Genomic DNA, 12242 nt, shown 5'->3' on the forward strand with positions numbered 1-12242 from the left:
TGAGCAATTGGAGACACCTAGAATGTGAGAGTGAGTGTACTAAAAAAAGGGCATGCTCACCTTCAAAATCTTGAGGTGATTACGAGGGTCGATCATTAAAGATTTCTCCTGAACCACTTCCGGTTATCATAGGAGGATGAAATTGCTCTTGTGTAATGATACATCTCTCCATGGGTAATGTGGTAATTTGTAGCCCTGAACTCCTAACGCTTTCTCTGCTACGGGTGCTAACGTGGAGTAACGTCTGATAATGGAACCAGTTGAATGCAGAGCGGTCATTAAGTTCCTGTACTTGAAAGGGTGCACACCATGGGAGACGTTCGATGAGATGAAAGGGACTTATGGGGAGAATACCCCATTGTATGACGTAGTCAAGCACTGGCATCATCAGTTAAAATGTGGTCAGACTTCGGTGGTATAGCTCCCATTCCTGGGTGACCACAGTCCACTATTGATGAAGACACCATCCAGCAAGTGGAGGCCGCCATTTTGGAGGATCGCTGCATAACCATTCACCAACTAGCTGCAGATGTCAAGATCAGTGTGGGCTCTGTAGAAAAAATAATCCATGACCATTTGCACATGGGAAAGGTGTCTGCATGGTGGGTTCCCCGGCTGCTGACACCTTTCCAGAAGCAGGAACGAGTCACATGCTCTTTTGGCCATGTGTCATGAAAACCATGATAACTTCTTCGCCAGACTAATTACTCAGGAGGAAATATGGGTCCATCATTATGACTTAGAGACTAAATCCCAGTCCAAACAATGGAAGCACTCTGCCTCACCACCTCCAAAGTAGGCATGTGTCCAACTGTCAGCCTGCAAGATCATGCTCACGGTCTTTTGGGACCATTGCGGAGTAGTGACGATGGCTTTCCTGACAAAGGGTACCACAGTTACCAGGACATACTATGTTTCACTGCTGCAGAAATTGCGGAAGCCCATAAAAATTGAGAGGTGTGGTATGCTGACCAAAGGTGTCTGCCTCCTACAGGATAATGCCCTGATTCACAACTCGCATGTTGTTCAGACAGAAGCAGAAGCACAGCCCCTCAGGAGAAATGACCAGACTAATTTTAACAGCATTCCAGTCTTTTACTTTGGCTTAATCACTGGTTATTTTAAGTGAAATGAATCCCAGGTTTACTGCTACCACCCTCTGCCACACCCAGCAAACTGCTTCTGATGGTTACCTACCATGCCTGGTAAATAATAATCTAATTCTATTGCCAGAGACATTCTGGCCATGCAATGGGTACCTGGGCTGAAAGTAATTTATATGCCTTTTGGAAACAATAAAAATTAGAACATACAGTCCACGTGCGTGAACTCTGAGTTAATGAAGGGACTTTACTGTTCAATGAATGAGTGCCTTGGTGTTCACTTTCCTTTTAACATGTTCCAGAAGAGGTGGGAATGATTCCTTCAGTTCCGGATCAATGGGTTCCCCAGTGATGTCAATGCGTGGCTGGCAAAGCCGCTCTGTGGTACCTGTCAATGATTTACCTGTACCTCCCTGGGCACAGGTGACTCAATTCCATTTTAATTGCTTTCAGATCTTACAGGGCACAAATGAGGATCAACAGACAAGTCCAATGAAAGGTTGCAGTGAAAGCTTGTGAGAAGGAAATGGCCATAGCAAAACCAAAGTATAAAATATCCTTCAGAAGAGTGAGCTCAGCTGTCCTGGCTCTCACTCCAGATGTAGAACTTGAACTGCCAGCTTTGTTTCCTCCCAAAGGCTTGAATGCATGAATCAGAGGCAAGGCACGAAAAGATAAAACTAAGGTAAGCTAAGTTAGGATTGCTGCCTTCTTTGGTGAATGGAGGGTTCATTTGCCTTTAACAGTTATGTAGCAGGCAGAAATAGCAGCTGGCCCTAACATTAGGCAGAGTGAGGCGGCTGCATCAGGTGGCAGGTGCTGGGTGGTGGCAGTGAGGTGTTGGAGGACAGAGCCATGTATCCTACTTTGCAGAAGACGGTCCTCTATTTGAAAGTATCCTGGCTCCCACTCAAAGCAACTCACAGAAGCTCTTACATTTGAGTAACAAAGAGATCTTTATCGAGGGAGGTGTACATTCCCATATGCCAAATACGTATTTTAAATGAGATTGATGCTAATAAGTCACAGAAAGGGCAGTTTTGTCCCCAGATCTTTGAGTAGTAGTTGGTGGATGTACCAACATGCAGCCTTGCAATATACAGTAAGGCTCTTGGCTATTGTAAGGGCTTGTAGAATTCACATTTGTTGTCTGATTCTGCACTTGCAGAGTAGGATGTAGGAAGGTGATTTTTGCCAAGTCAGCCCACTGGACCATCTAGGTCACTACTGTCTTCAGTGATGGGCAGTGGCTGTCCATGATTTTGGGCAAAGGTCTTTCCCAGCTCTACCTTGAGATGGAGTTTAGGACCTTCTGCCACTGACCTGCAGCCTTTCTGTACAAAGGCTATGTGGAATTTACATAGCACCGTATATGTATTGCTAATATACCCAGTTTAGAGTAGAAGGGGTGGGGGTGTGGAGTGTCTACGTGCATTCTCACCTGGAAGATCAGTTTGACTCTGCCCGAAATCGCCAGCTCTCATCTCACCATCCATTTGCTCTCTTCATCTTTTCCATAGTTTTAAGCAGTGCCTTTTTTCTGGGGGAACGCAGGGGTACGCATACCCCTAAACATTTTGTGAATCTAAGTTTGGCCTCATTGAGGGGCAGTATTTCAATATGAGTAGGAAAATGAGAGTACCCCAAAACATTTTTTTTAGAAAAAAAGCGCTGGTTTTAAGCAAACAATTCTGCCCACACCTGATCCTCCCCCCCACTAAAAATGACATAGTAATTTCATCCCCTGTCACTCCTGAGTGATCACCTGGTTATTGGGAGCTGTTTTTCCAAGATGCATTAGCAGCTCTGAGAAGAGTATTTCAATGGAGGAGGTAGCATTATAAAAGGATCTTGGCTGTACTCATTACAGTTTCATCTGAAGCACTCAGACTCTTCCTTTGTATAAATTCATCATCTTTCACTGTTAAAAAAAAAACTTCCAGCTATCATTAGAACCATTTAAATAATCATATCAATAATTTACCATCAATAGGTTTTTATTTCAAATTACAGTTTTGTTACCGCTGCTAAAATCCGATTACAAAAGTAGCGGGAATTCTGCTGCTTCCTACCCAGAATTTTAATAACAATTTATCCCCCCCCCCCACCTCATAACACTTGGTTTTATCCAGCTAAGTCCTATGAAGCATTGACCCACTGAAATCAATGGCTGCAACTAATTTGCCCGTTGATTTCAATGGGTCTACTCTGTACAGCTCTCAGTTGAATGCAACTGTACGTTTCAGCAGATTATCTGCTGAAGTGAGGTAAATCTGGAATACAATGCAACTGAGTTCAATTTTGACCTCCATAGTACTTTGTGATGACCCCAACATGCTTTCCTAACAACAACAACCTGTAGAGGAAAATGACATCTTGCGCTGTGATAATTGAGCATCAACAATGCTTAAGAAAATAAACTGTAGACCACAGAAAATTCAGTTCCTTGGTTAAAGAGTAAGCACCAGGAAATCCGCCAACGTTCTGTTCTGGGGCTTTTGTGTGTACTCTGGAAATGCATGAGTGTTGATTGTTACTTGGGAGGGACCATTGTGTACTTTTAGATAGGTAAATGCAAAATATTCAAAAGAATAACTTAACTCCTGCCACATGGAATGATTTCAGATGGAAAAGGTAAGTTGGCTTTCTGACTGGACTCAGGGCTTTATGTGTTTTAATGTATCTTCTTGCACATGGCTGTTGAATTTTTGTGAGGGCTGGTTTTTTTATTTATTCATGACCTTCTGCATTCAAAGCAGATGCTCTACCACTGACCTACAGCCCTCCCCATGTAGGAGCTATAAAGCTCTTCTTGTATGGGCTGGGATTTGGAGCAACAATAGCTGGCTCTTCTGTGTTTGGGGGCATTTCTTAGTTCTTACTCCCTGGTACACCTCTGAAAGTAGCCTTGGCATCAAGCTACAGTGGGAAACTCAGACACAGGAAGCTGCTTTAAACTGAGTCAGACCATTGGTCTGTCTAACCCGGTATTGCCTACAAGCAAGAATGGCAACCTGTGGCCTTTCAGATGATGTTGGACTACAATTCCCATCAGCCTCTCTCAGCATGGCCAGTGATAAGGGATGATGGGAGTTGTAGTCCAACAACACATGTGGTGCCACAATGTTCACCATCCCTCATCTACACTGAATAGCAGTGGCTCTCCAAGCTTTCAGACCAAGTCTTTCAAGACCAGGTATTGAATCTGGAACCTTTTGCATGCAAAGCAGGTGCTTGACTACTGAACTCCAGCTGTTCCCTAAGCTGACTTGCCCAACACCACCAGGTAGAGGTGGCACTTGAATCCATGTCTGTCAGAATCAGATCCACCACATGGAGCTCATTTTATAATGAGGAATCAAATCTTATGAAAATCTCAACTCCAAGCTTTTCTGCACAGGTCTTTTTAAATTTCTGTCTTGCTGCTTGAACTCAACAAGAAGCAAATAATTTTTGTTCCAGTTCTACTAAGAATGGAAACAATTATTGGATATCATGTGCATTATCACACACATTTTTATGTGTATGATTACACACATTATTATCAGAGGCTGTTCTTTTTTACCTGCCGTCCATTCATTGAGTATTCCTGAGATATTGAAAGATCAGTTGCAAAGCTTGGAGAATGGAAATGGTTTATGTATTTGGGTTGTGCCCTGGATTCAAATGAGGTCCAAATCCTGGACCATATTGGGTTCATTTGGAAGAATGTGGGTTGCAGTTGAGTTGGGCTGGGGTAGCTCAGAACGATCTGGGGATAGTCAGGAGGTGTGGTGTCAAGCATGAAGAAGGAGAAACCAGAAAAGGAGGGATCTATCTGGTGGCCACATATGATACAATAATCTTTATTGCCATTGTCCCATACAGAACAACGAAATTGAAAAAATCTACACCAGACATTCAAAAGCCAACAAGCCTGCTATCCAAGCTATCCCAGCCTGGTTAGCCCCCTAAAAACTCTGATACTCCATAATTAAATACAATATAGAGAATAGAGAAGAAGACAGATGTAGGTATAGGTGGATACCTTCACCTTCCAAACTCTCCTTTTTCCTCCCAGGCCTCCCCACTCCTGAGGCAGCACTGTGCAGGATCAGATCCTCCCACTTACCAGTTGGGAATCTCTGACCCTGCATGTTTCCAGTTGCTGGTTGCTGCTCATTTCATGTGTACTCTTTTTGGGAGGGGAGGAAAAGGAGGTGTAGCATCTCCTCCTTCCCCTCCTGATTGTGTGTTAAAAGAGGGTTTCAAAAACCCTTACCCTTGCCTCCTGTATATTTTGTTGGACACAATCCTACTGTCATTGGAAGGGCATCTGAGGGGCAGTAGGATAGACTGGACCTTCCTCTGAATGAAGAGAGCAGAGCTGATTATTGATGCCCCATGGAACTGGTAGGGTGGAAGGCAGGGAGGTCAAGAGTAGATTGAGCCAGAGCCGGTGACAGGTAGAGTCAACTCATTCTATCTTTCCCGCTCATTCTCCTCCCTGCTGAGTTCTACAAGTTCTACACAGAGAAGGTTGACAGGCAGTTCCAGGCTGGTGGGAGCTGGCTGAGGGCAAACTGAGGTTGCTGGGGCAGTGTCCTGTTCCCCTAGTTGACCTTTGCCCCGTGAGTGCAAAAATCTGGACTGCACTTGCCATTTCCCTGTCTGTGATCTGATTGTGCCAACAGCAAAAAGGGATGTTATGGGAGGGGCATGGACTGAGGGAGGTTTTGGATCATGAAATGGTAGATAGTTGGAAGGGACCCTGAGTATCATGTAGTCCAACCCACTTCCAAGCTCCAAAGCCTTCCCATTCCCCCAGAATGCCCCCCAAAATTGGGGGAGAAAGTACAGGAAGTGACTGTTTTAGGTGTGTGTACAACTGCACCCAAAAACATCACAAAAAGGGACGGGAACAGAATGGGGTGTTTGCAGGCTTTTTCAATGGTGTTTCAAATATTCACCATTTCTTGTAAACACACGGTGCCTTGGAATGCAAACCCCACATAAACAGGGAGATGCCTGTACACTAGATGGGGGGAGTAGGAATTGGAAGGGGAAAAGCAGGGATGGAATTCTGTGTGGAGGGGCCTATAAAAGCACCTTCAGGCTTAGGATTTGTCAGCCCCATCACTGATTCTCCCACCCTCAACCCTGTAACATTATTTTTTGTTTACAGTGGCACCTCGGGTTACATACGCTTCAGGTTACATATGCTTCAGGTTACACACTCCGCTAACCCAGAAATAGTGCTTCAGATTAAGAACTTTGCTTCAGGATAAGAACAGAAATCTTGCTCTGGCGGCGCGGCAGCAGCAGGAGGCCCCATTAGCTAAAGTGGTGCTTCAGGTTAAGAACAGTTTCAGGTTAAGAACAGACCTCCGGAACGAATTAAGTACTTAACCCAAGGTACCATTGTATTGTTAAATTTTTGTTACTGCTCAAATTATGCTGTTATTATGCAAGACAAAAAATCCTTCAAAATTATTTAGGAACAGAAAGTTGTAAGAACATAAGAGCTTGGGCCAGTAGCCCACCTTGTCCACCATCCTGTTCTCACAGTGGCCAACCAGATGCCTCTGGAACACCCACAAGCAATGACCTGAGCACAACAGCACTCTCCCCTTCTGGGGTTTCCAGGAACTGGTATTCAGAGGCATACTGCCCCCAACCGTGGAGGCAGAACATAGCCAGTAGTTAGTAGCCAGAAGGAGAAACAGGGAAGAGAGGGAGGAAGGAAGGAAGGAAGGAAGGAAGGAAGGAAGGAAGGAAGGAAGGAAGGAAGGATTCTGTGACTGCAGAATGCAGAGCCATGGAATGCATGCACAACCTCCATTCTTTAATGGCACTCATTTGAATTCTGGTCCACTTTACACCTGGTTTTGACTCAGTAGTTTGAAAGCTGCTGCAGGGTCACCTTCAAAGTCAGCTGAGTCTGGCTTGAAACATTCCCCCTGCCTACCTGCCCCCTTTTCACATTTCCCCATGACTGCACTCAGCAATGTGCAGCTGACGCTGTATCATTGGGCTATGTGCCACCCACCCCTGGCATGGAATCTAGTCTAGCCGGTTTGCATTAGCCATGTGATGTAGAGTAAACTCTGGTTTAGAAGCTTATTGCCTCAGTCAATATTTGCAATCGCTTTAGGGAGGGAAGTTTTCTTTTACTCTCTCTATCTCTCTCTTTAAAACAGCTTTGACTGACGCAAAAGTCCCCAAGCCCCCTCAAAATCTCCGTAAATGCTGATGGGTGTGCCTCACTCACCTCCTCTTCCACAGATGTTTCCGGCTTTGAGAAGAGCTGAAAATGAAGGACAGGTTAGAGGAGCTCAGGAACAGAGTGAACGAAGACGGGGACTCTCTGGATCTAGATGACACTCTCTCCTTCGACAACCCTATTTTCCAAGAGGAAGAGGGCAATCCCATGAATAAGGTTTTCCAGGAGATAACCAGTCTCTCCTTGGCGCTGAATAAGCTGGAAGAGTTATCTGAGAACATCGACAAGAAGCAGCAGCAGGTGCTTTGCTGCACTACTGAGGAAAGCATTTGCAGAGAGAAAAAAGAGCTGAGTGCAATCAAAGACTCTTTCACCCAGGAGGCCAAAACCCTGCAGCCGAGGCTCAACAGCATCCAAGAGGCTCTCACCAGGGACAGCAAGCAGTGGCTGGCCATTAGCCGCATACGCCACATCCAGCTCTCAGCACTTGTTGGCCGCTACCGTGACATCATTGCCCACCACTACACCAAGGAGACACAGTATGTGGAGAAGCTGAAGGAACAGATCCGGAGGCAAACGGAACTGGCTGGCTTGGATCTCCAGGAAGAGGACATCAAGCGGATGGTGGAGAGTCCTGTGGTGCCACGCATCGTCGGCCAAGACTTGGAAGTGCTCAAAGCCAAGCAGCATCTGGCCTTGGCGCAGGTGCGCCACCAGCAGCTGCTGGACTTGGAAGCGCAGATTGGCGAGTTGCACGCTCTCTTCCTGCACCTGGAGATCCTGGTTGCAGAGCAGCAGGAGACCATCAACAGCATTGAGTACAATGTCCTGCATACCCTTGATTACATCTCTCAGTCGAACGAGGAGGTCAAGAAAGCCCTCAAATATGAGCGGCAGTCACGGTTATCTGCTGCGTTGTCTGCAGTGCTGGGCCTCTGCGCTTGCTGCACATGCCTTTCGTGTATGGCGACTCCGAGTGTGATGAGCTGAATAAAGAAGTGTGGGCACACAGACATTTTTTCCTAGACTTAAAGGCTCCCACTGGTGACTAATGATAGCACTCTGGAACATTGGATGTGCATGTCATTGCAGGTCAGTCCTGGATAGTTGCTTGGGGTGGATGGAAGCATTTGCAAGGCAACTAAATGCATCTTCACCCCCCTTTGCTTATGGATTTCGCCAAGTTTTTTTGTTCTGTTCTTAAGAGCATGAAAAGAGGCCTGCTGTGGATGCTTTTTCTGGCCAGCATCCTGTCTCCAGCCCCGCACAGCTGAATGCTTCAGGGAAGCAGACAGGCATGACGTGAAGCTGATGCAACAACAATGAAAAGGTGTTCATTTCTTCAACTATGTCTGTAGGAACATAGAAACCTGTCTTCTACTGAGTTTGACCATGGGTCCATCTAGCTTCACAATGACTATGTTGACTGGCAGGGGATCTCCAGGATTTCAGGCAGGGTTCTCTCCCAGTCCTATCTGGAGATGTTGGGGACTGAAGACGGGACCTTCTGCATGCAAAGCAGGTGCTCTACCACTAAGCTGCAGTCCTTCCCCAAACAGCTCTACTGTCTCCCAGTTAAGAGGAGTTAAAACCCAGAAAGGCAGTAGAGGTCAAACCAGTCCAGAGGCCAAATCTTCTGATGAACAACACTCGAATCATAATCCCAAATGCATCTGAAAGGAAGGTACTTCTGCATATCCTCATAACACTCTCTTCTTTTCCATGTTTTCTGTGTTCCAAATGGAGACTTTGGAAATGTAGGGCTGGCCCAGTAATGCAGCAGGAGGCTTAAGTGACCTGCCAGGAAGGGGGATTAGAGGAAGGCAGGAATCAGTGCGGCAAGAGTATTAACCCTATCTTGGGGTGGGGGTTGGTGGAGGTTGCACATTTGCAGTTTGCTCCGCTTTTCTTGGGCTGGCACTGTGAAAACAGGTTCTGTGGCATCTCTCAAATCTGCTGAAGTCTAGCTTCAGTGAAACTGGAGATTACGTAAATATGTATAGCTCAAAAGAAAGTTGTAGAATGCCATAATTCACCCCCATGCAACATCTTCCTTCCTCATTTTTTGCATAACAGAGTTGCCACAAATTCTCCTGATGTGTCCATGGTTAGAATGCATTACCATCAGTGGATGCCCCTTGGACAAGTGACTCCCCCCTCACCAGGAGGGTATTCTCAGTGGGCCCTGCTGCTAGGGCATGTGGCCCATGGTACTAGCCCTGATCCCCATAAAAAGAAAGTGAGGGATCCCCCCCGCCCCACCTGTAAGACGAGGTCATTGCAACATTTTGAACAAAGAAGAAAACCGAAAACATTGTTTGGTTTACTGGCTTTATTTCCTAGATGCTTAAATTGATCATGTGTTTTACATCCTGGCTCCATTCAGTTATGATTTCAAATGGCTTCTGGTTGGTGTAATTTGGAATAACCTACAGTATGAATTAAGGGTGTTAATGTTTACATAAGAAGGCAACGTGTGCATGCATGTAATATATCTATGTATATCTATGTACTTGTATACATGCACATTACATATGTATTAATATGCATGTGTATATAAATTTGTATAAAATTATCTTACACAATTACACAGGTCTTCATACTTTTATAAGGTGGGGGGGAGGGGGGGCTTAGAGGAAAAGCCATAGGTCAGTGGCAGGGCACAAGCCTTGCTTGTAGAAGGTCCCTGGTTCATTCCATGCCATCTCCAATTAAAAAATGAGCAAGCAGTGTGTGATGGAAAAAGATCTTTCTCTCTGCCTGAGATGCTGAAGAGCTGCTGTCAGCCAGTGTAAACAATACCAGACAAATGGTCTGTCTTAAGGCAGCTTCCTATGTGCTTTCCAGGAGTCTAAAATAGTTTTCTCCACCTGCAGTCTGAAGCGGCAAATATATTACTCTCCTTATTAACCAGTTTTATGCACCACCCTTCATAATGTCAGCAATCCTAGGGCTTCCCCCAAAATATAATTCAACTCAATTGTCTACAAATTTGTTGCTTTAAAAGGGGGTGGGGAGGAAAGGTGAAGTTAGAGTCTTTTCTTGTATTTCTGCACAATAGTGAATAGGTGAGATATGAAGTTTTGTTTTTCTGAACTGGGATTCAGATTCAGCCCCAGTCTCGATGGTCAGCTTCCAATGAACTCCAGGATGAAAAAGAGCCACCCCCCTAAGGGGCCATATTGGGGTCTAAACAGAATTTTGCGGTTGGTGCACATTCATATATTTTAATGAATTTATTATTGCACTTAATATCCAGCTTCTCCTCCAAGGAGCTCAAGGTGGCATACATAGTGCTCCTCCTCTCCATTTTATCCTCTTAACAACCCTGTGAGGTAGGTTAGGCCAAGAAAAGGTGACTAGCCCAAAGTCACCCAGTGAGCTTCACGGCAAGGTCACTTTAACCATTACACACCATTGCCCCTCTCTATAAACAGGAGGGTTGGGGAGGGGAGGCTTACTAAGAGGAGAGTGTGTTCTGCAGCCTGGGCCAACCAGAGACATTTTGCTGTCTGAGATGACATCATCATTCAGCATGTGGAAGCTGACCACACTGTTTTACAAAACAGCATCCCATAATGTTTGGGAATTTTTAGTTTACAGAAAAGGTGTCTGAGAGGCGACATGATAGAAGTTTATAAAATTATGCATGGGCTTGAGAAAGTGGAAAAGTTTTTGTCTCACCCTCTTAACACTAGAACTCAAGGACATGCGGTGAAGCGGAATGTAGGAATGTAGGAAGACAGATGGATACCAACAATTTCAAATTTTTTTTGCCCGTTTGTTTTTTTAAAACGAACAAAATTGTTTTAGGTTATGAAAGAAGATGATTGTTTTCCTCAGATGCAAGCACTTAATGCTAACTCTCTGAAATCAAATGGAAATATGAAAAAGGTGACTGAGTGGAAATTGAGGTTTGGACAAGTGAATGCCAGTATTTCTTTTTTAAAACAGGTTTGGTACAAAGCACAGGGTTCAAACAGCACTGCTATCTTGAAGACACAGAAGTACAGCTGCAAATAGTCAGAGGCAATTTTTCTGTGTTTCACTGTCCACTATGTTAATATGACACTCAAGGCTAAACTCCCAGTATTAATAATAATACTAATACAGATGGTAGGTTGGTTCGTGTGCCTGATAAATATAAACAGATTCTGCTTTGGATAAATATAAACAGATTCTGCTTTTAATTAGTATGTATGTGTAAGCCGCTGCAAAGTCAGATCTGCAAGAACAGAACACAAGAACTGGATATGCATTCAGCAAGCTGGGGAGAATATCAGCTTTCATTTACTCCCTGGCCCGGCCCCAAATTCTAGTCCTCATGTCTGCAATGGGAAGCCTAGTAAAATCTCAGAAGCAATGATTGCTGGGGGGGGGGGGAGGGGTTGTTGGAGTGCAGCTGTTATGCAAGACAGCCTGTGATTGGCACCTCAGACTCCTCCACAGCACCATGTCCAAACAGAGTTAGAGCTGAAATAGTCAAATATACCTGTTTTGCAAAATATATCCAGCACGTAGTATTCTCTTACCTTTGGGGCAGAATTTGAGGCTGCCTCACTGTAGGATTCAGACTTTTTGTTTTCGTTTTGCTGCCGATAGGCACAGTTCCTTTCATACCCTCCGACATTTCACAAGTGAAAATAATGAAAATCTTGCAATACTGCTATTCTTAAACTGAGAATTGCTGCTTGAATCCAACCCGATCTGCATGACCTGATGCCTGCACAGACCTGGCCATCTCTTTACCACATTGGTGTGTCAGGGGTAGACAACCTTGTTCGCTCCAAGGGCCAGATCCTTACCTGGATCAGCCTCAAGGACCAAATCTAATGTCCCAACGGCATCGGGTGATTTGATGCTTTGAAGTCCTCAAAACACCTCACAGGCAGCAAGGCGCTGCTATAGCAAAGGGGGGGGGGGAGAAACCACTTGTT

At 45.0% G+C, this 12242-nt stretch overlaps 1 protein-coding gene across 4 annotated transcripts in view; it reads left to right on the forward strand.

The window, feature by feature from the left end:
* Positions 1–1586: 1586 nt before the first annotated feature.
* The window catches only part of LOC310754294 (syntaxin-3-like), a 37061-nt gene continuing 26405 nt past the window's right edge, over positions 1587–12242 (forward strand). For 3 of the 4 annotated variants that reach the window (XR_014543700.1, XR_014543701.1, XR_014543702.1), the window contains exon 1: positions 7203–8989. Coding sequence is in view for 1 of the 4 variants with exons in the window: in XM_083596115.1 (XP_083452241.1) it covers positions 7396–8295 (900 nt within the window). In the remaining 3 variants the exon portion in view is untranslated. Of the gene's footprint in view, positions 1789–7202; positions 9894–12242 lie in introns of those variants that run through there. The other variant, XM_083596115.1, reaches the window with a different exon arrangement.

The sequence above is a fragment of the Podarcis filfolensis genome, assembly GCF_964270895.1.
Source record: "Podarcis filfolensis genome assembly, chromosome: Z".
Taxonomy (NCBI): Eukaryota; Metazoa; Chordata; class Lepidosauria; order Squamata; family Lacertidae; genus Podarcis; species Podarcis filfolensis.